The sequence below is a fragment of the Oculina patagonica genome, chromosome 9, assembly GCF_052425735.1.
Source record: "Oculina patagonica isolate OP01 chromosome 9, crgOcupat, whole genome shotgun sequence".
In the NCBI taxonomy this organism is placed as follows: domain Eukaryota; kingdom Metazoa; phylum Cnidaria; class Anthozoa; order Scleractinia; family Oculinidae; genus Oculina; species Oculina patagonica.
In genome coordinates this window covers 5,110,389-5,137,135 of record NC_135766.1, presented here as the reverse complement: position 1 = coordinate 5,137,135, position 26,747 = coordinate 5,110,389, and the positions used below count along the sequence as shown (strand labels likewise).

General features: G+C 38.8%; 3 protein-coding genes and 1 pseudogene across 3 annotated transcripts; 1 reads left to right on the top strand and 3 right to left on the bottom strand.

Moving 5' to 3' along the window:
• Positions 1-675: 675 nt before the first annotated feature.
• LOC144665269 (elongation factor 1-alpha) lies at positions 676-7,134 on the bottom strand. Its single transcript, XM_078526486.1, has 7 exons — positions 7,067-7,134; positions 6,328-6,513; positions 5,124-5,303; positions 4,020-4,316; positions 3,261-3,411; positions 2,390-2,646; positions 676-1,225 (listed from the first exon to the last, which is right to left on the bottom strand). The coding sequence occupies exons 2-7, from the start codon at positions 6,469-6,471 to the stop codon at positions 863-865; spliced, it is 1,392 nt and encodes a 463-aa protein (XP_078382612.1). The 5' UTR covers positions 6,472-6,513; positions 7,067-7,134; the 3' UTR covers positions 676-862.
• A 3,986-nt stretch (positions 7,135-11,120) lies between these two features.
• Positions 11,121-16,689, top strand: LOC144665401 (ciliary microtubule inner protein 5-like). The gene is made up of 3 exons (XM_078526659.1): positions 11,121-11,504; positions 11,960-11,999; positions 15,565-16,689. The coding sequence occupies exons 1-3, from the start codon at positions 11,266-11,268 to the stop codon at positions 15,748-15,750; spliced, it is 465 nt and encodes a 154-aa protein (XP_078382785.1). The 5' UTR covers positions 11,121-11,265; the 3' UTR covers positions 15,751-16,689.
• Positions 16,690-19,710: 3,021 nt separating this feature from the next.
• On the bottom strand, positions 19,711-22,213 carry LOC144665282 (uncharacterized). The gene has a single exon (XM_078526500.1). It carries the CDS (start codon positions 22,035-22,037, stop codon positions 20,820-20,822), a length of 1,218 nt encoding a protein of 405 aa, XP_078382626.1. The 5' UTR covers positions 22,038-22,213; the 3' UTR covers positions 19,711-20,819.
• A 2,653-nt stretch (positions 22,214-24,866) lies between these two features.
• Positions 24,867-26,362, bottom strand: LOC144665306 (uncharacterized; annotated as a pseudogene).
• Positions 26,363-26,747: the final 385 nt, after the last annotated feature.

The following is a 26,747-nucleotide window of genomic DNA, read 5'->3' as shown; positions in this document are numbered from 1 at the left end:
CCGTGCGAGTCACTAGTGAAAGCCAGGCTTTACTACTCGCACTTTACATTGTCACCAGTAATATTTATTCCCTGGATGTTACCGACGAACCCTCTGGGCTTATGGTCAGAATCAATTTCCTAGGTTTTGTGCCCGGGCAGAGTATCAGCAATACCCTACCTTTTTGGTAAACTTAAGTAAGCCTGGATGTTAGAAACAGCCGACAAAGTCGAGTTTTATGCAATATGAAAAAAAAGTGTTTTTTTTCCACAGGATTTTTTGGGGTGGCTTGATTTAAGAAGAGTTTTTTGGTTTGAAGACATTTTTTTGACTACTTTCAAAGTGAAAGAAACCTAAAAATAATAGGTTTCCAATGCAGAAGAGCAACAAAGGAGCAATTAAAACGCAAAAATACACAAGGATGGTTTCAACTAACGAAGATTAAGGGCCTATGCGTCGTTCATGACGTAGCTTAAGATTTGTCGTAGTGCCTTGGCTGTGTATAGTAATGATTTTGTATGTTATGTTATTCCCCCTGTTTGGAAATTAAAGGGTCAGAAATTCGGCGTGCGAATTTTTGGAGGTTTTATTTGAAGCCCTTGGATTTTTTCCCCCATTCGATCATCCCCTTCACTTGAAAACCCGAGTACCCTCCCCGCCCAGGGGACAGTTACTGACACAAATGACATCCTCTACTGAACGCAACTTTTGTTAATTTTATTTCTATCAAGTACACTTATCCTTCAGTAATTAAGATAAAGCATGACTGTTTCCGCCTCCTGACAGACTTTCGATGGAACAAATAGGAAAGAAGCCATTCTACTACAACAGCGTGATTGACTTGTAAGCGGAGTCTTTTGTAATTTAAATTGTGCACTGAATTTCACTTTTTACCACCTTTCTGGGCCTTCTGTGCTGCCTTTGTGGCCTTTCCAGCTTCTACAGATTTATCCACCTCCTTAATAACACCAACAGCTACTGTCTGCTTCATGTCACGCACAGCAAAGCGACCGAGTGGGGGATACTCACTGAAGGCCTCAACACACATTGGCTTGGACGGGACCAAATTGATGATGGCAGCATCTCCTGACTTGACCATTTTAGGATTGTCCTCCATCTTTTTTCCACTACGACGGTCAATCTTCTCGATCAGTTCTTGAAACTTGCAGGCAATATGGGCAGTGTGGCAATCCAACACTGGGGAGTACCCGGCGTGAATTTCACCTGGATGGTTGAGGACAATCACCTGCCAGGGTGAAAAGAAACAATTTAGATAGGGAAGGAATACTTAAATTGGTGGGTAGGAGATGGAAGGATCATTCCCCTGATAAGAAATCTCCAGACAATCTCTTTAACAGGGTTCATACAAAAAATTGCAACGATTTTTCAAGGACCTTTCAAGAACCAACTTGAAATTTTGAGGACCACCTACCAGGAATGTAATTTCACAGATGGTACATTCATGCACATTCCCAGTCCAAGCTAACAGGTTTTAAAGGTTTTTAAATGCCTAACATGCATGCAACATGCGCAGGACAATTACAAGTTCTATACAAAACCGCTGGTGAGTTTGTTTCACTGACATTTGAACTCATGTGCGCAGTTGGATTACTTTGCTTCTCAATTTCCCTTTATCAGCTGCTTTTACACCCAGCTTTTTCAGTGTTTGAAGCTGCTTTACACAGGAAAAGACCAAAGTCTATGTAAAGTAATAATATTTTTATCTTTGACCCCACTACATTTAAAGTTGAAGAAAATTCAAGGACTTTTCAAGGACTTTGCCAGGTGAGTAACCTAAGCTCATGTAGGCTAACCAGAGGGCTATTTAGGGTATCTTTAGAGCTATTTATGCTAACCAGAGCTCTATTTTGGCTAACCGTACACTATTTAGGATAGCCCAAGTGCTAGTAAGGCTAAGACGAGTGCTATTTAGTATTCACTGCATGGACCTTGTGTAGAACGTGGTATAACATGTCATCAGGTGTCTCACTACTCTCTCACTACATGAACAAAGTACATCTGTGTTCAATTTCAGAACTCGCATTTATTTTGCAAACTGCAGAAATTCAAAGCCATTTTTAAATTTCTCCTATGAGACTTAAGGTATTCCTGGAGGCTAAAATTGGTTCAATTTCAAGCAGCCTGAAGAATATCAAAAAATATGCCTGTTTACAAATTTTCAGTTCAGGGGTACTTGCATTTAGTGAGATATGAGCAATTGAAGTTTCGTCTCCAAGACAAATTTTGCAGGAAATTACCACAACAGACAAGGTGGTGCTTGACAAGGTAATGTATTCACTAAAATTTTTAATCCCTATCGTAAGAAAAAAACTGGGTCGAGCCACCTTAATGGAAATACCACACAAGAAAGGGAATTTTCCAAACTAAAACTATAAGAAAAAGATCCTACCTGAGCTTTGAAAGCAGCAGCTTTCTTTGGAGGATCATTTTTGCTGTTTCCAGCAACATTGCCACGTTTAATTTCTTTAACTGACACGTTCTTTATGTTGAAACCAACATTGTCTCCAGGAAGAGCTTCAGTAAGAGCTTCATGGTGCATCTCAACAGACTTGACCTCAGTGGTGAGTCCACCAGGGGCAAAAGTGACAATAGTTCCTGGTTTCAGGATGCCAGTCTCCACTCTACCCACAGGCACAGTTCCAATACCTACATTGGGTCAAACAAAGTGAACTTTTACTACAGGCTTACATTTAACCTTGGAGAGAGTTGTTGTCCGTTACTTTTTCAACACACATCAAATGCCCTTTTTTCAAGCCCCATTATGGGGCAACCAGAAAGGAATTAAGGGTTTCAATAAGAATCAGAGTGGCCGGTCAAGGTTAAGGAAAAGGCGGAGAAGGGAGTACTCACACCAAAGGCGTGATCTTCTAGGGGATTTGGGGGCATGCTCCCCTGTGAAAATTTTAAATTTTCGGCCTCTCAGAATGCATTCCCTGCTTACTGGAGAAAGAACTAGGTTATTTCAACAGAACTATACATTTTTATTTTTATTTTACTCTTGTCACTGGGGATAAATCACGGACAAATCTTTCACCACTGATGGCAAATTTTAATGTATTTGTTGCCTGTAAAATTTGAAGTAAGCTTAAGTTCTCAGTCAAAGTACCGGAAAAGTAGGCAGTGAAATCACGTGAAATAGCCAAAGAGTTTTGCTGGCTGCTGGCCCTTATTGAAAACCCTAGGAATTAGTTTTCATCCATTGGTTTCTGGGAAAAGTAACAATACTCCAAGGAGCAAATGGGTTGCTATAACCAGTTTACCTCCAATCTTGTAAACATCCTGTAATGGCAGACGCAGAGGCTTGTCTGTTGGTCGCTTTGGTGGAAGAATGCTATCCAGGGCATTGAAGAGTGTTTTTCCACTAGCATTACCTTCCTTCCTCTCAATAGCCCATCCCTTAAACCACTTCATCTATATTGAGGGGACACAAATGTTGATAAATAAGAGAACACACTTATAAGTGCCTTAAGGTCATTTATCTTCAATGTGTATCGTTACTGTGCAGCATTTTACGCACAACTAGCACGCACACGTAAACAAAATGGCAGCCTTTTTCTTTCCGGCTTAGCTTGTGAGAGTGATAAATTGCAGTTTTCTTAACAAAATAACCTTTATCTCCTATTTTGCAGGGGTTTCATCTTGGGCCAGGTACAGGGCAAATTGACCGGCTATGAACACAACTTTTCCCGGCTGTTACAACTTGAACCAACTTCTGTAAACCAAAGAGGGTAGGGCCTTGATGATACTTTGCCAAGGTGCAAAACCCTGATGCCCACTGGCTCTAAACCTTCATGAATTCCCTGATTTTGAGTGTAGTAATCACATCCTTTCTTTAAAATGAATACACATTGTTTGAAAAATAAATAATCACCAGAAACAGTTACACTGTGGGTACTCGCAAAGGAAACAAGGCCTATTAACAATTTGTTGGCCTAATTTGGCTTTAACTTGCTAGGAAAATGAATGTGCAGTTCAAAATTGGCCTAATTTTCAAAGGAACCTAAAATAAAATTACATACATTTTCACTCTCCTCCAACATGTTGTCTCCATGCCAACCAGAAATGGGAACAAAGGCAACAGCTTTAGGATTGTAGCCAACTTTCTTGACATATGTACTAACTTCCTTCTGAATTTCATTAAACCGGGCTTCACTGTATTTTGGCTCGGTGCTATCCATCTTGTTGACACCAACAATGAGCTGCTTGACTCCCAGAGTGTAAGCTAACAAAGCATGCTCACGGGTTTGGCCATTCTTAGAGATGCCAGCTTCAAACTCACCCGTACCAGCAGCAACAATCAAAACTGCACAGTCAGCCTGTATGTGGATTGAATGTTCAAATTCACTTGGTTAGTCTATATACAGAATCAAAGAGGCTAGGAGCCACTGAACTTGGAAAATTCATTGCAAAACAAGCAAACTGACAAATAAAGATTTGCCAGAACAAATTATTTTAAACTTTACACACTTCAGTTCACTTCACAGTTCAAAACACCCAAAATAGGAAGAAAGAAAAAATTATTGCTTTAACACTGGTGACAGTTTGCCTCAACTTTGTACCCTGATCTTACTTATTTAGCTCAGTGGGTCAGCACTATGTCTGCTTTTTGAGAGCAAGCTAAAAAGCCATCAGTTTGAGACCCCTAAGCCTTCCATTGTTTATTCTTTTTCCTTTCTGTTTTGTCTGTATTACTGTCCCAATTGTTTATTTTCCTTCAAGTCACATGTGCAGCCAAAATCTCTCCTCAAGAAAAATCAGAGAGGTTGTGTTTGCGTTAATCATGTGGCATTGAACAAGATTACAAACATACCCTCCCTCTGACTTTTTTTAAGAAGAGTGGGTGAAAGTGCACAGGGTAGTCAAATGTTTGCATTGAATGCTGTAAAATATTTAGGATTAAGGGTGTAGAAAAGCCTAATGATCTACCTTTTTGCATTTTTCAGGTTTTGCAGGAGGTTTTCACAACTACCATTAAAAATCTTCAGCTTTCCAGCTTCAATAGGTTTAAGACGGTTGATTGGCAAACAAGTCCCAGAGAAGACTGTTTATTGCACCGCTTGATGTCAAAAGGGCATATTAAGTTATACCGTGTTTCTGGAATAAGTTAGTAAATTAAGTCTTACTTGCGATGTTCCAGTGATCATGTTCTTGATAAAGTCACGATGGCCAGGGGCATCAATGACAGTCACACCGTACTTATCAGTTTCGAATTTCCAGAGGGCAATGTCAATGGTAATACCACGTTCACGCTCAGCCTTGAGCTTATCCAACACCCAGGCATACTTGAAAGAGCCTTTTCCCATCTAACAACAAACAAATAAAAGTTAATTTCCTTTCATATACAATAAAAAAACTTGGTTCAATTGTTTGCCTTACTGTCCACAAACCTGATTAATAAAAGGGTTTTTTTTAATTCCATCTTTTGACCAGAAAAGGTCAAGAGAACATGAAAAATATGAAAGGATAACTTACACGGAAGTATTCTGCATTACAATGAAATATGCAGTGAAATAATCCCTTTTTTTGTGGTTTTACAAAAGCATTTCCATACTAATTTTTAAGCATTGAATGCGAGAGGAATCTCTTGGCAAATAACTTTAATATTTCCTTTCTGAAAACCAGTCAACAGAAGACTGGTCACAATTTGAGATGCAATATGCCAAGTTAGATCGCATGACACAATTTGTCAAACCAGGCTACATGATAGGCAACTTTGCCAACAATCAGTGAGCCTCTCTATGGGTACCCACGGTCTTAATTTTCTTCGCAATTTCGGGGTTTTTAAAGCAGATTTTCATTTTATCTTCATTTTTTTTTTCGTGAAATGTGGTCAAATGCCAAAATTCAGAAATTCCAGATATTTTCTGTAGGTTTCTATGTGTTTTGACAGTTTTATATCTGAAGGTTTATCTTGATCACACAAATTTTGGAAAATTTCAGATTTTCGCTTCAATCTTGAGATCTTCCGTTTTTCCCGCAGTGATCCTCGCGTCTTTGATTTCTTCAGAAATACCCATAGAGAGGCTCATCAGTGATCTGACCAACTAACGACTACACCAGAATCGGGTACGAAACAGGTACCCTATCCTTCCTCCCCATTCCAAGCTCTATTCACTCACAGCTCCCCATTGCAGTTTTTCATTTTCACCCCGTCACCCACCAAGTAACCCGAAAGTTTTATCTTTTACATTTTTCAGGGTTTACAATGTTCAGGTTACAAGAATTTATACCAGGTTGAGAAAATGCAAGGAAATGGAAAAACCTCTTGGGTTGATGGCGACAAAACCCAAATTACTGACAACACCATGCGACAATCTTGAAGCTTACCTCGGCGGCTTCTTTCTCGAACTTCTCAATAGCTCGCTTGTCGATTCCGCCGCATTTGTAGATCAAATGGCCAGTTGTTGTAGACTTGCCAGAGTCTACGTGGCCGATAACGACGATGTTGATATGAATCTTTTCTTTAGGCATTGTTTCAGCTGGAAAATCGTATTCCTGTTCGACGAGATGTTCCTGTTAAAAACGTTAAGGCAACGTGGTTCAACTTTGGAAGACGTTTTAAGGGAAGTTTAAATGAGTCAAAGCTTAAATAAGGGAGCCTTCTTAAAGATTTCTTTATAGTGAAACGATCTTCTTCTTTTTTTCTGAGTAATATCGTAAAACTCCAACATCACGTGTTTGGTGGAAACTCTTTGCCTTTACGCTCGAAAGCAAGCGACTTTCGATTTTTCATTACTGCTTTGAGTTTACCACGGTTAAAAATAAGACAAATGCGTTTAGCAAACGTTTCTCTTTTATTCGATTTGTATTATCGAAGTAAAAGGCTACAAAAGCAACAGAGAAGCCGGGGAAAAGACGACAAAGATTGAATTGATCGGTGACGTGGGACATTCAGTATTCCTTTCGATTTTCACGTTAAAAACCGGGTAAAACATTGAACTAACCGTTTGTGAACAAATTACAACAAATATCAAACTTTTCTAGCAACAAAACATGTTTCGATGGCATCAATTTAAGCAAGATTTAACCGGATGAAATGAAATAAAACATCGACCATCATACATACCTTCGCCTCACTGAGAGCGTACGAATAAAAGAGGCCGGTCTCATGCGTGGTGAGGGTTTTATTCGAAAGTCCTAGAGGGGGATAGGGCTATTGACGTCATTGCATCATGATACGGGCACATTGTGCAATCTTTGTTTCTGAGTCACCGACCCGTTTGGAATTTCCGTTTTTGACTAAAACAAGAAAAAAAAAATTTTCAACAATTTACAAGGAAAAGAGAAACTCCCAAGGATTTAAATCACGGAAGAAAACTTAGGTGAAGAATCTGGACACGCGGATTCAGCAAAAAGTGCACGAAACATTAATCAGTGCTATTGTTTTCGGTTCTTTTGATGAAAACACATTCCGATGGCTAAAAACAAAGCGTAACAAAACAAAAACACAAAGCAAAGCAAGGTATTCTGCAAATCAATAAAAGCTAATACTGTTTTTGCTGGTTATTTCAAAACTGAAAAGCGTTTCTGAGGCTAAATCGTAAATAATTCGTCCCCTCAAGACTGCAAAAATGCTAAAAATGCCTGCTTCGAAATCTTTCAAAAGGAGTGCCTTTTATGGTTTTATAAATATCGTTTGTTACCTTTCGCCGATCAATCCGTGCAAAAAGAAAACTGGAAAGGAAACAGAAATGAAAAAACCCAAAACAAATCAGTTTTAATTTTTAAACTTGGCTTACAGGAAATAAGAAACTTGACCAAAATTACCAAAAAAGATAGACATTTATCAGTGAAACAAATTTTTTAAACCATGCCTTGGTTGAAAACAATGCAAGCTGAGCTGCCTAGACACAATGAAATTAATTAGCCAGCAATTGTTTATCCCTTCAAGCTCCGACAACAACGTGGTCTGATTGTATTTAGTCTCTATTCAGAACTGAAAAAAACACGCTTGTGTTTACAATATACCAATTAGCTTATTGTTCTTTTTCATTACATGGCATCAGCCAAAACATTCAAAATTTTTTAGTTGGAAATTTAATGATTCGTAGTTTTCCGAAATCATCTTTGGAAAAATGTAAGACTTAGTAGTCCTAGTATGAATTTTTATTGCTAGGCAGCGAATGAAAATTTTTAAACTTTTAATAACAATCGGAAACATTTTTCAAAATTTACATCACACGTGGAGTGTTGTTCATTTGTCGTTTCAGTTCAGGTGAACATACCAGTAAACATTTCCACAGTTATCCGCAAAAACAACCACGTGTTTTTTTGCTGACAAAGGCCAAAGCAATAAACGCCAATTTAAGGTTGGACAGATAATTCGGAGGAGTAGTATCTGAAAATTTGGCTTCAGACCAAAATATGTCATTTTTTCCCTACCCATTTTCAGACATGACACAAAATGCGATGCCCTGTTTTGGACTACAGTCAACTCTCTCTTAACGGACACCTCTATAAGACGGACACCTCCATAAGACGGACACCTGGTGATGATCCCTGCCGTTTTTCAGTCATTTTACTATAACTAGACTCCCTATAAAATGGACACCTCTCTAAGACGGACAACGGACACTTTGAAACCATTAACGGACACCTAAGAAGTGTTCTTTTTTATGGAATTATACTTAAAACTTCAGTCGTGTGGACATAAACCAAAGGTAGTCAGCGCCTTGAGGATACCAAAACTTACTCACCAAAAACAATCCGCTTTAATGAATTACTTTTCTACTTTAGAGTATGGAAACCAGAGATCGTTTTCTACAGTACAGTATTACAGTTTGTAGAAGCACTCAACTTTTGCTTCAATAAGCGAAAACGGTCTTTTTTAATATTTTAGTCTTGCCCCAGTTTGCAAAGTGTGCAGTTACGTTTTTTGACTAGAAGCCATGAACGTTTGCTTGAACAAGGGAATACATAAAGGCATGTTACAGTTTGCAACATGTATGTACGGCTCACTTTTCAAGCAGTAAACTAGCTATCGACTGCAATGAACAAACGAGCCCTTTTTCTTAATATTATTTCTGTCCTAGTTTGTAGGTTTTGCTTCATCAAGTGACTTTAAACAGACTTAAAACAGATGTGTATTTATTGTGCATAGCCGTTCAGCTTTATTATCTCAGAATTACTGGTGTCATGTTACCTCGACTCTCTATAAGGCGGACACCTCTCTAAGACGGACAGTTGGGGCCAGTCCCGACTAGGCCTTTCTCGATTATGCTAGTAAAACTGGCATTTAATGCTACTAGAAATTCTCGCATAAAGCGAAAAAAATGCTAAAATAATGCCTGATTTCCTTAAAAAATGCCACTTGAATTCCAAAAAAATGCTTTGTTTTATTTCAAACAAAACGTTCCATTTCTCACATTATATGCTCATATCAACAACAGGTGATACTTAATAATTGTTTGTTTATTAAAAATATATATATATATATAAAATTGTTAATTTTTTTAAAATAAAAATAAAAATAAAAAAACATACACACACAAGTACACAAGTAACACAACGCACAAACAGTCGAAACACACAGAAAACAATCAAATTATGTAATCAAAATTGTGAAACTTTAGGATTATTTATCCTTCTGAGTTCTGAGTGCTGAAAATCTGGATCACAGTCATGAAAAGTGACATAAAATGCTAGCAATTCGTTTTTGAAGAAAAAACGAAAAAATGCTCGTTTTCCCAAAAAATGCCGAAAAAAATGCTAGCATAATCGAGAAAGGCCTAGTCCCGACGGTGTCCGTCTTAGAGAGAGTTGACTGTAAATCGTACCTTGAACCGAGAGATTTTTTTTAAAAAAATTCTTTAAATTCTTTCTCAAGAGAGGACCCAGTTCCCGGCCAAAGTGCGCAAAGACACCCTGGGTGATTTCCATTATGGTGATTAAGCCAAAGTACCGTAAAATTCTGGTTATAAGCCCTGGGCTTATACGACTTCGTAAGGGGGTTTGGGTGGGCTTATAAACGGAGGGGCTTATATCCGGGAGAACTTATAAGCGGAATAAAAAAAAGTTTCGAAACGAGCCATGGGAGTGTTGTTGGAGAATAAAGCAACATTTAGCCCTGTTTGGTACTGTCATCCGGCAGAGGGGGGCTTAAAATTGGATGTATTTTTTTGGTTTCCAGTTAGACGGGCCTATAACCATGGGCCATGGGACTTATAAGCGGGAAGTCAAATGGAAAAGTCTCTGTAGGTGGGCCATTTTGACCGGTCGGACCGAAATTTGGTGCTCTATGGGTATTTCCAAAGAAATCGAAGACGCGAAGATCACCGCGGATAAAACGAAGATCTGAAATTGACCAAAATTCGCGTGATCAAATTGAACGCTAAGATATAAAACTGTCAAAACTTGAATTACACTGAATAAACTGTTTCAATCCCTAAAACGTAAATCTGCTTAAAAAAACGAAGATTTGCAAAAAAATTGCGAAGAAAACGAAGACCGTAGGTCAGGAGCCCATTACTGCGTAGTACCGGTAGCACCCATAGAGAGGCTCAAATTTACCGTTCCATTTTGACAAACACGTTCAGTTGTCTTCAGCTTCTGGTTTCATTCAGTAGCTTCTCACAGATGCGGGGAACTGGGAAAAGGAATGTAAAATGGAAAGGACCACTCGGTTGGCCCTAGCCAGCGTTGCCTGGGCAGTTTTTGAAAATTTGAAAGGCGCGAGTTTGCAAGACAGCCCCGCGTGGCCGTCTCGCGTCTTTCACATTTCCCAAATGCGCGCTTATCAAATACACAGGCGCCTGCTACCCACGCTAGGTTGGCGGGGATTAATTCGCATTTTTTTTTCATTTTACAACGGGTAGTTTGGGTGCGACCGGTCGCACTTTGAAAATGGAAAGCACCCCCTATTTCGCGCGCGAGTGACCGCGCGTGTGCTTTGTTTTGGTGGCATAGCCGCGAAGCCACGATAATTAGGAGTTTATATTAAAGTTAAAAAAAATTCCTTCGCAGACTTATTTCAGAGCAAAGTCTAAAAGGTAACTCAAATAATTTGGTTTAGTTACCGGAAGGTATAGAGCCTGGGTAGGAGTCCGATTCGAGGTCACGCTGTCTATCACTCTGTTTGTTGTCACCTAGCAACAATACGTCACATGACTACTAAACTTCATTCGGTAAAGCTATTCTAGAACAAAAACAATTTGGCTTCTGTGGTTCTTCTTGGTTGGAGGTGAATTATCACTAGAAAAGAGCAACTACGATTGTGGCCACATTTCCTGATTACTTTACGATAGAAAACGCGAACACTAGAAGTTCATGGCTGGAAAAAACTCGAGCGGAATTCGGGCAGCTTCGGCGGGAAGATTCCCAGATTCGACTTGGCGAGCGGGAACCCCGAGTCTTTATCACGACAAATGTGCCCCTCAGATCGAAAGGGTTAAATCAGCTCCACCAAAAACTTACGCTCAACGAGAATATGCCAAATGTGATGTTGTTCGAAATGACGAAATCTGGAAAAATCGGTGCAGAAATGAAGGCAAAATGACGAGAAAATGGTAAGGTCAAACATCGTATTTATGCAGTTTCCGGGTTAATAACAAAATTTACACGAATACTATTTGGTTGTTTGGCTATGTCGAGATTGGTACTTGATCTATGGTTCTCGTAGCTCGTATATATAAGACCTCTGTTTTTGTTTACCTCTTTTTTTTATTCACCTTTTTCTCTTGAATCGCTGAGTCATTAATTAAGACTCGTATCTTTTTGTGATATTAGTGATATTGACTGTTTGTAGTCTGTACTGTTTGGGCGACAAGTATCTTATCAACAATTTTCAAAGTCTTGCAATTGAAATATTCAGCATTTGTTCTAAACTGAGTTCAATATTTGCCAAACAAAATATGTTATTGCTTTACTCAACTCCATGGTGCATATTAAAAATGGATATCTTATTTAATAATTAATATTTTTTGGAATGTTCAATTGAATCTTTATGGTCTTTATTTTTTAGGGAAGAAAACTGGGGCTTTCTTAAAGATTATGACCCAAAGGTAAGAAATTGATTTATTTTTTTAAATGAAATTATACAACTTAAAGTTCTGAGAAAATTAAATTTTTAACCCTTTAATAGCAAAAAAAAAATATAAAAAATAATAATTGGGTTTATAATGTTACTCTCTCATAGTCTAATTTGCAACAATTAGAAGCAGAATTGAGGTCATAACGCCCTCGAGATAAAACGCCCCCAGTTAAGTAGCAAATGAAGCGAATAGCGAATAAGAAGCCAGACTAATGAAGCCATATACATATACCAGTCAAAAGGCACATGGGGAGACCGTGCAGGCCTGTCTTCAACTTTATTTTTACAAAGCAGAACAGTACCTTCACCGACCGAAACGCTTCTCTCACTGAGATAGAAATAATTCTTGTTCAACTTTTTTGCATAACTCATCTGTGATCTGCCATTACGCTTGCCAAAAATTATTAAACCTTTGACCACCAAATTTGACCATCTTTGCTGCAAGTTTAGTTACAACTTCGTGCCTCTGTTAATCCCTGACAATGGAGTGACTTCCGGTAAATTATGATTGGTTCACGCTTGTCTGAAGGCCTCGCCAACATTCTCATTGACAGATACTTTAATTAGGGGGCAGCAGAGGACTCCACAAGTAATTGAATCAGGCTTTCCTTTTTTTCTCCTTCCCTCCTCTCACAATAAAGTGACATTTCTACCATGCCTTATGCTAATTTCTGGCGGAATCTAATTAAGCGCCAACCCTTATCAAGCAGCTACTTACCATTTCCCTAAAAGTGGCTGCTTTATAGGGGTTCGACTGTATTGGGCGATTCCAGAAAATATCCGTACCATACCACGGACAGCTTCCATATTTTAGCCCCCCCTTGCCTTCGGAAATTCCAAAACGCGTTATCCCCCCATGCCCTCGGAATTCCATAATCGTTAACCCCCCCTCCCGTTCTGATTATGCCCAATGTCGTGTATTTTTACATCAAATTATTTCAAATGACTCGATCTGTACATAGAGACAGTCATTATGACTCAGGAGATTCTGGGATGAAAGTGTAAAAAATAAGACTTTTCTCCTTACCCTTGTTCAACAGATACAACCTACATTAACTTTACATTGCCCCAAACTGGTGCAGAACATTAAAATAAGAATATCGTGTGATGCACGTGTGTAAACTCGGAAGATAATACGATCGAGTGCAATGACATATCCGCCATCTTGAATTTGAGCCTTCTGGGTCAGCAGTCGCTCCCAACCCCACGTGCTTCAAAATGGCGTCTCGAATCGCGAAGCGTAGCAAAAGAGTTTCCTACTCCACTGAATACCCCAGTAAAAATATTTTGTGATCACAGCGTGATCACGGATCACGCCTGTGATCACGGGTGTGATCACGCCTTTGACCTTGATCACGCCATTGGGATAGCGTGATCACAGTGTGACGGGAGTGATCACACCCGTGATCACTCCTGTCATGCCGTGATGAGAGTGATCACTGCCAATTCACCGTGATCACGTTGAGTTATGGCGTGATAGACAAACTACAACTTCCCATAGAGAACGAGATAGAAGCCTTAAAAATGACGTGCCTTAGGGAAATTAATATAATCTTACTAGTAAACTAAATTCTTGAGCATCTGCAGTAAGATCAGCAGTGTTCTAATTTCAATGTAGCAATTTGTCCGGCGGCTGACTTACGACACTAATGATAAGCGGATCGTGAACTAATATAATATTTTGCTTCGGAAATTAGCATTTCAAGTTTGATGTAAAGTATTGTTAGTAATGGTAAAAATTTAGCTGCAATTTTTTGTCCCTTTTCTTCAAAATCGTAATTTACTCACCGATGAAAGATCGCGCTTTTGGCGTGATCACTGCGTACAATTAACGAAAACAATAACAGTTCGCCGACAAAGTTGACGATCGTTTTTTTCCTGGCTGTTTTGGCTTCGTAATAGCTTGTGGTCACTAGGCAATTTGCAACAACACTGCTTGTTTCGTTTCTTCTGTTTCTCGGCATAAATTTCTATTATTCAGCGCCCTATTGTAAATACGTGACGGATAAGGCGCAAAAATAGCTGACCGAAATGTAATCTCAAGTTTCATGAACCAGAGAAGAAACGCGATTGGTCAACTTCGACAACACGTTTATTGTTTTCAATACCGCTTGCTCATGTTACAAAATTGAAGTCAACCGTTGATATTACAGCGGGAAAGTCTTAGTTTAGTCTTTGTCCTTTAAGCTTGCCATGGTGTAAAATTTGAGAAAATATTTTGTCTTTAAAGACAGATTTGTAAGGTTTAGTGTGGAAATGTAACAATGCAACTGCGGTCCACGTTAAATCGACATCATGGAAGCACGAATGTTGATTTAGTCCGTTCGGCTAGTTGAAATAACGATGAATTGGTTCACCGCTCTCTACGACACATTACTTCTTGGATAATTGAATTCTGCAATGATCAGGGAAGGAACCGAGACAGATTGAGGTGAGCAAATGTCAGCTGAAACGGCTGGTAAATCTCGAAATACACAAGCGTCAATGTAATCGAAGAATGATTTACATGTAAGCTTTCCAATTCAAAATGGCGCGCTCGCCAACGGTCAACTGTTGCGGATAAAACGTCTTCATTTAGTCAATTTGTTTTAAAGTTCATTTGGTTACAGTCAGTTAATAGTGCTAGACAAAAAAAAAAAGTGCAAGCGTTTGCTCACAACAAGTTTTTATTTGCTTTAGAATTGATTTCACTCGTACGTTAAAACGGCCAACATTCAGTGAATTAAGTTGCAAAAACGTGTTGTAAAAATAAAGACTTATTCAATCTCGTCAAGGTGTTTAGATGTTTTATTTAGGAATAGCATTTATCTCACTAATAAATTCAAGTATATTTTGCTTGAGACCGTGCTTGACGCAATTTTTTATTCTTCTGACCGTGATCACGCCACCGTGATTTTGGTGTGATCACGGTTTCCAGCCTACCAAGGCGTGATCACCTTCCATCACAATTTATTCCGTGATCACACCGTGATCACGGCGTGATCACGCGTAAAAGTTTTTACCCGTGATCACGCTTTGTGATCACGCCCGTGATCACACCGTGATCACACCCATATTTTTACTGGGGTGGACTAAATGCTTTGTGGATCCACTTTGACAAGAAAACAAAGAGCAAATGAAGAAGTTTATCAATGTTAAGGCCTCTGAAGCTTGATGTATAACCCACATTTTATCATTTTCTTTTGTAAATGAACGCAAACACATGCCTGATCGATCGATTCTTGTCTTGTATCCTGCTTCCGCGACACGGTCGTCAGTTCGTGCTTTATTTGCAACTTGGAATTCCACAAATTAAGCATTTTCAAGGAACACACTCTTGTTGTCTCCTCTGGAAATCCAAGATCTGGAACTCCCCCATGCCTTCGAATTCCAATCGTAAGTATCCCCCATGCCTTCGGAATTCCAGTTCAAAGAACCCCCCCTTGCCCTCGGATTTCCAAAAAGCCATCCGTGGTATGGTACGGATATTTTCTGGAATCGCCCATTTCATTACACTAATAATCTCACTTATTTTGTAATATTTTTTAATATTGTAGGGAAGACTCAAACCAAAGCAAGAACTTCCAGAAAAAGTGAGTGTCTACTCAGACAAAGTTCCAAACACAACAAGTCGACAATTTGGAAACAGAGTGAAGAGTGCGCCGGCAAGGACAATGCAAAAATTTGAAAGGCTAACAAACTATAGAGTGAGGACAAACAAAGAATTAATGTGCTACGACTAAGGCTGGACACTTAATGACAAGTTGACAGACGGACCTGTGCCGTGTTGTTCAAAGGATGGGTTAAACACTTTCCGCTGGATAAATCACTATCATAAAAGAACCAATCATGCTACCCTCTGGATAATGATGTATCTGGCAGATAGCGTCCTCCAGCCATCAAACAACTGGGGACACATAGATAAATGTAAAATGATATTGCGGTTTTCAGTGAAATGCGAACTCTGAAATTTTAAATCCAACTAACGATTGCGTTTTTCACTGCTGTCAATCATAATTGTAAACAGCCAACGAACCATGAAAAACAGAAACAAACAAAATGGATTGAAATGACCAATCATGTGAACAGACAGACGTGACCTTTTGACCAAGTTGAAGTGAACTTCTGTTTCCCGAGAGGTCTGCTAAGAAGATTGATGGCAGCAAATGGCATAAACCGTTGGTTGAAGATTAAATTTCAGAATTGGCATTCACTGAAAACTGCAGTAATAGGTGTTTAACTGCTTAAATGCAGATTAATATTAATTCTATAGTGAAAATTGTACAGTCTTTAAACCAACATGTATAGCCTTAAATAAATTTATGACTAAATATAGTGTGCTACACACAATGTAACCATTGTTAAAAGTTTGCTATTAAGTATTTTCTTCAAACAGAGCATATTCAAGCTGTGTATACCGTCGGTATACATATAAGTTAATGTTCATAAGAACTTATACATTTTATATTTTCTAAGAGAAAATATATTTAGGGTAAAATTTTGATATGTAATTGAATGATACTATTAATGTTTAGCAGGCTTTTAAATACGTTGTTAAGATTTTGGGGTTGATTACTTGGGAGTGATAGTCAATATTTGATCTGTAAATTTTTAAAATTTGGATGTAGTAAACTTGTCAAAGCCAATAATTAAAAGCTATAATGTTATGGACAGGGAAAAAACTAGAGCCAGATCTTCAGTACATACTGAGACAACAAAGTTAGTAAGAATTTTATTATGGTTCTCTTTGAGAAACATTTCAATAATAGTCAAGGGTGTGGCCAGCAGGTTTAAGACTGGCAAGACTGTCTGAGAGCTAGAAATGTATACAAGGACAGCGGAACATTTTTCCAACTGGGGGGCTGACAAGAGACTTGAAGTGGGGGGGCTTAAGAGACTCTTCTCTTATGTAATTCTTTATTTTTTCAGTAAAAGCTGGGGGCTAAAGCCCCCCATCCCCCTGGCTCCGCCGTCCCTGGTATAGTAAGATTGTTTTATGTATACATGCAATTGTGATTTGATAGCTTGGTACCTTGCAGAAGACTGTGTTACTTCACAAAGCAGTTCTTGCCTTTGTGTCTTGTGTATGCTAAATTTTTAGCATTGATCATAATGTAACTGTTGACCATATGTCTGTCTCAACAGTGGGTGTTAAATTTAGGCTAAAAAATTACATTGTAAGAAGTTGAAGTTCATATATTCACTCAGTTAAACTGCACTGGGTTTCTCTATGCCATTTTCTTATGGAGAGTAGCTTGCGAGCTCAGGCCTGCGAGCAGGCTCACATTAGGGGATACATGCACAAGTGGTGACCCCACAAGAACAAGGGGGCAATTGAAGGGAGTGGCACAGGGAAATTTATTCATGGGTGATAGCGCTCACAGACTCGTTCTCGTGCAGGCTTCGCCATTCATGTATATTCCCATATGTGAGTCTTTGTACAGGCTTGAGGGGTAAGGTACAGTAGAAACCCGCGAGTAAGAACCTAAAATTTGCAAATTAAATACCATTTTCATAAGAACCTATTTAGCTTCAAATTTAGAAACAGGTTCTTATTTTCAAAAATAGATTAAAATTGTTTACTTTTGAGAAACAAGTTTGTACAAAGCATTATTTGTGCATGTATATCATGTCATATTCTTAATGATTAGTGCTTCATTTTTACATAAGCACCTGTGTGGTATGCAAATTTTATACAAGGAATAGGCCGAATACCACTAAAATCTCTATAACTATACTGAATTTTTTTCTTCAGAAATTAAGAACTTAATTACATGTAGCCTAAATTTGTGTTAATAACCCTTTATTTAAGAACCTGTTTAGGCTAACCTGAAAAATAGTAGGTTCTTACTCGCTGGTTTTTACTGTATCACAAGATGAATCGGTTAAGTTGTAAACCTGACAAAACTGCTAAACAAACATATAGATGTAAATAAACATACAAAAGCTCAAGTGTTTGTACTTAATTGTGGGGGGGCTCTGCGCTCATCTGCGCTCAAGCCTAGTGGCCCACCAGGCTATACATGCTATAGCTTTTCCTGGTTTCAGTAGCTGAAGCGACCAGGAGTATTTCTACTCCTCCCTGGATGGTGGGATGCTAGTCTATCGTAGGTCCCCCCTAGCATTAGTCGGTACTCATTTATAGACCCTGGTGGAGAGAGGCACTATTGGAGTGAAGTATCTTGCCCAAGAACACAACACAGGGACCCCAACCTGGGCTTGAACCTGGACTGGTCAATCAAGAGTCCATCGCGCTAACCATCAGGCCACCACGCCTCCCACTTAGTGCCTTAAAAATTATATAAAATGACAGCTTTTAGGGTATATTGATTAGCCTGAATTTCAGTCGTCGTCTCTGGTTCTGGATATATGAATAAGCCGAAAAAAAATTATAAGATAGGAACGACTTGGCTTATGTACCTCTTAGAGAAACGGACACGAGCCCCGCCCACAAACATCTTTTCAAGTAGGGTCGTACGGGTCATGGAAAACCTGGAAAGTCATGGAATTTATATAAATTTCATTTTCCATGCCTGGAAAATCATGGAATTTAAGTGTGGTCATGGAAAGTTGTGGAAAATTGTATTGATTGTACAAAATAAATTAGGCAGGTTATTTTTATGAGGAAAAGGGTAAAAACGTACCCGAAATCAAGTAATTTTTGAAAATTTCCAAGAAAAATGTTCAAATTTAGGTCATGGAAACCTCTAAAAAGTCATGGATTAGGTCATGGAAAGTCATGGAATTTTAAAAGCTCAAAAGAGTACGAACCCTGTTTTAGGGTTTCAGTTCAAAACTAACAATGATCGCCCCTCAGTTATGTCCCAGGCGAGTTAGGGCATTCATTAAAAAAATGGGGGTGCGTCGCGCTTCCTCAAACCCACGATTTTCCTTGCACTATTTCAGACCTGAAGGACCTAAAAATGTAACAATAATGATAGCTTGATTAATTACTTACTGCCATACAAGGCAAGCTGCTGGGACTGAGATGATCTTTACGATAGTAAAACTGAACATTTCAAAGCACTCTAGACTGTCCACAGCCTCTCGATTTTTCAACGCAAAAAAGCAAACGAAGCGAGCGCAAAAAACCTTGCTTCTTCCGTTTTGCGCTGGCGTCAGTTTTCTCGCCGTTCTCACTGCGCGCTCATCGATCGAAAAAATACAAAAAATAGAGAGCTGTGGACAGTCTAATAGTACTCACGAAAATTCAGTTGTCACATCAGCCATATCATCATTATGCAGTTTATATAACAGCGGGCCACAACATCAAGTGAGATCATTTTGAAATTTTTCCAACAGGATGGTCTGGTGAACAGGACTTTTCAATTTATCACCTTATCTTTTAAATAAAATGACCAGTCCCGGGGAAATTGTAAGTGGCCGCTTAATAGAAGAGGTTGGCCGCTTCAGAGTGGTTAGTCAGAAATTAGCATAAGGCGTTGTAGAAATATTACTACATTTGGGCTCAACAATAAATTATTGCGGTTCTTCATAATATAACAGTTTTTCTGCTAAAATTGTCACCCAAAGTATAAACCTACCACTGACTTTTCAGAAAATTCAGTTTTGAACATATCTTCTAGAAAACGCATTGAACTTTCAAACTCGGTAGGTAGTGAACTTTACTTTTTTTATCGAGCTTGGCCCAATTGCATTTGTCTTATGTGTATAAGGGCCCCAAAAAAGCGAGAGTGTCGATTTTGTTCGATTGGATACGCCGGGGTTTATTGACGTCAGACTAGCTAATTTAAGCTTTGTTTTTTTAAAAGGGCAAACTTGTAAACTTGTAAACAAACTTATCAAGAATATTTATATCTAAAGCAGCAAAAGTGAGAAGAAAATCACTTGAAAAAAGTATGAAGTCGCCAAAGGCTTCAGAATTTAGCGTAAACGAGTTCGAGCGAGTCTTGGCTGTTGCGTATATCTTGAAAAACTGATGTAAAAACTGTAGGAAAATTTGAGACTTGGCGTCGTTTTGCTAGCAGAAGCCAAACATTATGGACGGTTTTAGAAGCGTATTGCTGTTTTTAACGTAAATTACGAAAATAAACTGTTGCTCGTCAAGGCAACTACGTTGGCAACTTCCTTCGGTGGGAAACTATACCTGTAAGTAATGGCGTATATTCAGAACGACACGAGTACAGTGAACTCGCGCCTTGTGGACACCTCGCTATTACGGACACCCTGTTATTACGGATAGGAGTTGAAGTCCCGGCGAATAAGAATTACTGAAAATATCTCCCGCTGTATTACAGACTTTCTCTATTGCGGACACTAAGTTGTGGTCCCGAAGGTGTCTGTTATAGTGAGAGTTGACTGTATGATTTTTGAGGTTCTGACCGTCCTTTTTACCCCTTTTGGCATTGAGATCCTGGTGCGATCCTCCGATACAGTTATTTTAAATTGATTACCTAAAATTACAGCGCGTAAAATGTGCTGAACTGGCCTGATAAAATTGGACTATCCGTTAAATCGTTAACTGAACTTTTCATGCTGCACAAAAGAAATAAAAACGTTCATATAATCCTAGTTATCATTTTACCCTTGAATAGGGTTCTTTTAGAGTTGGCAACTTAAAAAAGGTACCACTTTTGGGTTTTTTATCCTTAAAACTTTTAATTTGGGTCCGAGTTTAAGACCCTTTGCGACGCACACCTATCCTTTTCTCAAGGGAGTACCCCTTCCCCACCCCCAACCCACCCCACCCCCTCCACTAAACCGATCTAGCTGTAAATATTGCGGTTACACTTATAACCGCAACATAACCGCATTGCGTCACAAAGCTAATAAAATACAGTAAAATAATGACTCAGCAGTAGTTTAAATTCGAGCAAGTTCTAGTGGGTGATCTTCTTTGAATAGTTGTTTCCGCTTTCACGTTCAGCGTGGTTTGATCATCAAAATCCAATAAGAACATTTCGTTTTCGTTGTGGCCCAGAGCACATCCATGTATGCGCAAGCTTCGGTCATCTTTAAAGCACGTTTTGGTCGTCTGTGATATTGTTTCCTCAGTTTTTCTTTTCTGGCAAGGAACGCAATAAAAAGGATTTTGTGAGTAATGAAAGTCTTTGTGATGTGCAGCTTGGAAATAAACCGATTGAAAGCGATGCGGACATTTGCGATTTTCATAACAGGGAAGAGGGTACACGCTGTAAAAGTGGTCTAAATATTCTTCCCTTGTTCTAAAGTATTCCCCGCAAGAACAGTTGCATTTCTTGTGTGAGTTTTTCATATGAATTTCTTTCTGGTCCTGGGAGAGAAATTCCTTCTGCGGGCAAAACTGGCAAGAGATTCTTAGCACCGATTGAACGAGCTTTTCGTTCTTCGAAAGGGTTGCTCTTGCTTCCGTCTTAGAACTTTGAAAATTAATGTTGTGTTCGCTCTTCATGTGCGCATTTTTAACTTCTTCTGAACAAAATAGTTCATCGCAATATAGACATGTAGTTTGAGCAGCTTTATGCTTAGAAAGAGCATCTTCTGATCGAAATCTTTGGCGGTAGCCATGGCATGAAGGGTTGTCGCAGAAGAAGTCATGCTCTTCGGAGTTATGCTCTTCTGTTTCTTGATCGTTCGAGAAAACAAGACGGCAAAACTTGCACGAATCTTTCACGACTTCAAATAAGTCCATTTCCATGCCGTTTATTTCTTGGACATCAAGCTCGCGATTAAACGACTTCAAGATAGCAATAAGTTCTTCGTATTGCCTTTCCCGTTCAGCCACCAAATACACCCGCGTCTGCGAGATTTCTTCGTTGTCGAGGTCGGCAAAATCTCCATATTCCCCTAGAAGTTGAGCAATAAGTCCCGTATCAGATGCATACGGAGACGTAGTTAGTGAGAAATGATTCTCTATCCATACATCTTTCGGCGGGAGAGCTTTTACTGGAGTATCTTTCCTCAGAAAAACGTGAAGCTTCAATCGCGATGTTTTGGCGATTGTAGAAGCAAAGTTGACTTCTTCGATGAAGTTGCGACAATTGCTCTCCCAAATCAAATAAAATTCGTCGTAACTTTTGATCGCAGTCATCCGGCTTAGCTATTCGTATTTAAGCAACGGTCTGTTATGGTTAATGTGCTCTCTAAAGCCCGGAAAATAGGTTCACAGTCGCAATAATTGAGTTGACGAAAACGACATCCAAAAATATTGTATTTCCATTGGGCCGAGACATTTCTAAACAGGTGGACAAATGAACAAACAACACATTATCATAAGCGGCTTCAACTCAGCGTGGAAACTCGACAAGATCCTTAAGTTGACTTCTCAAAACAAGGAAGTCCAAACAGAATATACCAACATACGTCAAGAAACAAAGAGAGTATACCGACATGTATACAAAAAGGACACAAAAACACAATCATAGCATTTTTTAATTAGAATAACAAAAGCCTATTCTCAATTTTAATAAAACGAAATTACGGTGTTAGAAAGCTGTTAATTGAGTGAAAATATTGGCCCGACTTTTGTTTAGTTTTAATCTTCTGTTATCTTAGTTTTGAATCGTTTAAAGTATTATTATCGTTGATTATAAAACCGCAGATAATCACGTTTACACAAATGGAGGCCGGTAGAGAGTGGTGCGCTTAGATGAAAAAAAGATCGTGTCAATATAAATTTTCGGCGTGTTTACAAACTTGTGTGTTTAAAAGAGACAGTCGGCGTTATGACATCAATAAGACACCCCCGGTTTATTTAACGTGGGATACAGGAAATATATCTTGACGGACATTTATTTTAATCAAGTGATCTAAAGATATTCTTATAAATTGAAAATTCTAGATAGAAGATTTTCAATGACTTGTTATGACTTTCGAATGTTTGTCTTAGTTGTGGTCTTTAGACGCCCACAGCAGTCGCGTCGTGGGTCTGGGCCTAACGAAAGCATTCTCGTCCCAGAGCTACTCATTTTATTTAGGCTCTGGGTGCCCAGGACTTTGACCGCGGTTAACCGATCCAAGCAGTTTGCTTTTGTATTTCGAAGTAGTTCACTGTGGAGTGGAAGCAACAATTTTATACATCCTTGCTCGTGCTGGGTGTAAAAAGAGTTTAATTTCTCACAAGAACGAGTTTCTTTACTTCTTAATGCTCCGCATCATAAAAAAAAACTTTGACAAACGGCGCCGGTAAGTCCTGGTTTTCCCTTTTTCAAACAATCTAAACCTTTTTATCTCATGGTAAAAAGGTTTAGTTACCATTCTCGAAGTGACGTGTCTCACTCACTGGATCACTCACTCACTCACTCACGGCACTCACTCACTCCATTCTGATATGTAAAGGTAAACGTGCTGACAGAAAGGTTCTTTAAAACGCCATTCAGCACATGTCAATCAAAAACAAATTATTCTTCAACCTTGTTCCCAGGGTTTCTCTCTCCCAGGGAACAAGGTTGAATTTTCACAAAAGAAATCGAAAGAGGATCAGTTACACTTATCCTCTGGTGATAAAAGAGAATAGAATTCGCTCTACGAAGCCTCAGAGCATAGGCTATCAATGACCCATTCACGTAAGAAATATTCAAAGGCAAATGAAGTAAGATTTTGACATTACTGATAGCAGCACGACATTCATGCCGCACGTTTTTGTTTCGCGTCACGTCATCTCGTGTTAACGCCATCCATTTTTCATCTTTTTGAGTCGAGCAGAGACGCGCATCTTTCTCTCAAATTTTATCCAATGCTCAAAATAACGCTGTACGTGCTTACAGAAAAGTAAACATATCAACAAAACAAATTTACTTAATGCTAAAAAGGATGAAAGGTTACACTATTTTTGCGGTGAAAAAAAAAAAGAATTCGCGCTACGAAGCCTGAGAGCACGAGCCATCAATGACGTCGCAACTCCCGTGGAAAAATAAAACATTTAAAGGCAAATAAAGTGAGATTGTGTGACATAATTGGACGCTTATTTGAAAAAAAAAAGCTATCAGTGACCCATTTGCGCAAGAAAACATTCAAAGGCAAATTAAGTGAGATTGTGACATTACTAATAGCTAAAAGCTACATGCAGTTACGCTTATAATTTATAATAAATTATTATAAATTATTATTATTACGCTTGCCATGTGACGTGTTTTAGTAAACACGACATCCACGCAGCACGTTTTTGTTTCATGTCACTCCTGTCCCCATCTGGTGTCACGTCATCCGATTTTCATCTTTTTGAGTTGAGCAGAAACACGAAGTGCTTGGGCGTATCTTTCTCTCAAATTTTATCCGCTGCTCAAAAATAACGCTATACGTGCTGACAGAAAAGAAAACATATTCACTAAACAAATTTACTTTCTAAAAAGGATCAAAGATTACACTTAAACATTTTGGTGGTGAAAATATAGAATTCGCTCAACGAAGCCTGAGAGCATGAGCCATCAATGATGAAAACTCCCATGGAAAAATAAAACATTCAAAGGCAAATAAAGTGAGATTGCGTTACATTATTGGACGCTTTTTTGGAAAAAATTGCGAAGGTCGGTACTTCATCGAATTACCATGAGGTTGCTCGAAGAGCCTTTGATTTTAGGAAAGTTCCAAAAAATTCAGTGAATCGGCAGGATACTGGTAAATAAAGTATTAAAATTTAACAGTGAAAATAATAACCTTATCTTTGAAGACCTTTTCTTGTTTGTTTGTTTTTGGAAAATTTCTGTAGTTCACCCAGAAGTAGCGGCCAGGGGAACGAAGGCTCTGGCATATCGTGTCCCCTATCGTTCATCTATATGTCATGCCTGTTGTTTGCCGTGACAAACGAAAGAAATCTGGAAACGAAAATGAGGCTCGCGCTAGTAGAGTAGCTAATTTAGAGTACACGTGCGAAAGCTTCTCGGCCAAAAAAAAAACAACAACAACAAACAAAAACAAAATATGCACGCAAGAAGTATGGATTATTTTATGGAGAATAAAGAAAAGACCTTTCACCTACAGCAATCTACATTGCACCTGATATATAGGAACACTATTTTCCACTAATCATTTCATATACTGGACGGTTTTTTACGAGTATACGCACGCATGAGAACCAGTCAGAGTGTGCATAGTGTTTAATAGTCTAGTTTACTGTTCCTCAACTAATCGTGTCCGGCGTTCTCAGTACATCCTCCGAAATTACAACTCTCCGGGGTTTGTGATGTTACCGAATTGTCAGCGACGCTAACCTTGTGTTTTTCCGCTATACCGATCTTGCGGCTGCTCCCCACTGGCAACTGACCGCGATTATTAACGGACTCTATCTTGCAATCGGGAAGTCCACTCGAGGCCAACGATGACGATATGGAAGCTGGCGAAGGATATACAGCGAAAAAATGATCTAAGTACGACAAGCGCTCGCCAGTAGTAGTTTCCACAAGGGCATGAACATTTCTTGTGCGAGTTCTTCTTGTGAATTTCAAGCACATCCGAAGAACAGAAGACTTTAGTTGGGCAAAATACGCATCGCAGTTGATTTTTAATATGCTGTTTCAAATCTGCTTCCTGCTGGAACGAATTCTCTTTTTTGTTGAATTTGCATTCCGGATTTGGGCAAACAAATCCATGCGTAAGTCTGTCGTGATTGTCTAGTTCCATTTTTGCGGTGAAAGCAATTTTACAGTGCTGACATTGGAACTGTACAAAACTAAGAAGCGTTGTTTCTGGTTTAAAATCGACGAATTCAAGTTTGACTCGTCGTCTTTTGTACAATGTCTCGACAAGTTCTTGGCAGTTTCTTGTAGATTTTGAGATAACGTAGTAAGCCCGGGAGGGATTTGAACTGTTGACACAAAAACCATCTCGGCTGCTAGACAAACTTGCCGCACTTTTCGGCCTTCTTTTTTCAGCAGGCGTTAATGAATAGTCAGCTTCAAATTTAAATCTCGTCACATACGATTCCAATAATCTCCAAGCGGAGTCCGACTGTTCTATAGACGCTGGATGCTTGAATAACCATGGTTGGTACTTTGGAAGCGATTTTGTTGAAATATCGCAGCGGTAGAATATGTGTACAACTATATTGCCTCGTAACGATGGCGACAGAGTTATTCCCTTGATAAAATTGATGAAATCCGTGTCCCACTCAATGAAAAACACCATTCGTCGATTAGAATCCATGATTGCCGTACTGAAATATTCGATATGCAATCGTTTGCATCTAAAATTGCTGAACTTTACGAAGCGTATGATTCTGTTTCCTTGAGCAATAATCGCCCGCTATTCAGTTGATGAATTCATTTCTTTTCTCAAAAAAATCCCAGCTTCTCTTCGATTCTCTTCGCCGTCGAAAAACATCGAACTCTTTTGAAGCTTGTCGGAAGATTTGAAATTGTAAATAAGGCTAAACAAACTTCAGTTAACCTCCTGTTGTGTTAAGTTCTGAAGATGAATAATTTCGTTTAATGCTTGTTTGCTCACTGTATCGTAAAATTGTTTGTAATGCCCCATGGCAGGTGTTAAATGAATTTTTTTTCCGAGGTGTTTATAGGTCGCATGGTAATCTATATTTGCATTAAATGAGACTTCATTATTGCAATTAGTAGAATACAGGCGACTTTGAATTTATGAAAGCCTATTTTTGAAATTTTATAGGATAATAGTGCATTAATTTTAAAAATTAAGTTTAAACAAATTCTACATTTAAGGTATGATTTTTTGCCGTTGCAAATGTTTTTTTTTCTCTGTAATTTGAGTCAGACAAAATACGAAAGACACTGCTATGTAGATACATGGTTTCCACACAAATTAGAATTTTTGCCTGGCTGTTTTTCTGAGGACC

Excerpts from the sequence above, each read along its gene's own strand:
- LOC144665269 (XM_078526486.1), bottom strand. The coding sequence starts at position 6,471 with ATGCCTAAAGAAAAGATTCATATCAACATCGTCGTTATCGGCCACGTA. Across the intron at positions 5,304-6,327 it reads TCGAGAAAGAAGCCGCCGAG|ATGGGAAAAGGCTCTTTCAA; the intron begins GTAAGCTTCAAG and ends GTTTGTTGTTAG. Across the intron at positions 4,317-5,123 it reads TGATCACTGGAACATCGCAA|GCTGACTGTGCAGTTTTGAT; the intron begins GTAAGACTTAAT and ends ATCCACATACAG.
- LOC144665401 (XM_078526659.1), top strand. The coding sequence starts at position 11,266 with ATGGCTGGAAAAAACTCGAGCGGAATTCGGGCAGCTTCGGCGGGAAGA. Across the intron at positions 11,505-11,959 it reads GGCAAAATGACGAGAAAATG|GGAAGAAAACTGGGGCTTTC; the intron begins GTAAGGTCAAAC and ends TTTATTTTTTAG. Across the intron at positions 12,000-15,564 it reads TTAAAGATTATGACCCAAAG|GGAAGACTCAAACCAAAGCA; the intron begins GTAAGAAATTGA and ends TTAATATTGTAG.
- LOC144665282 (XM_078526500.1), bottom strand. The coding sequence starts at position 22,037 with ATGACTGCGATCAAAAGTTACGACGAATTTTATTTGATTTGGGAGAGC.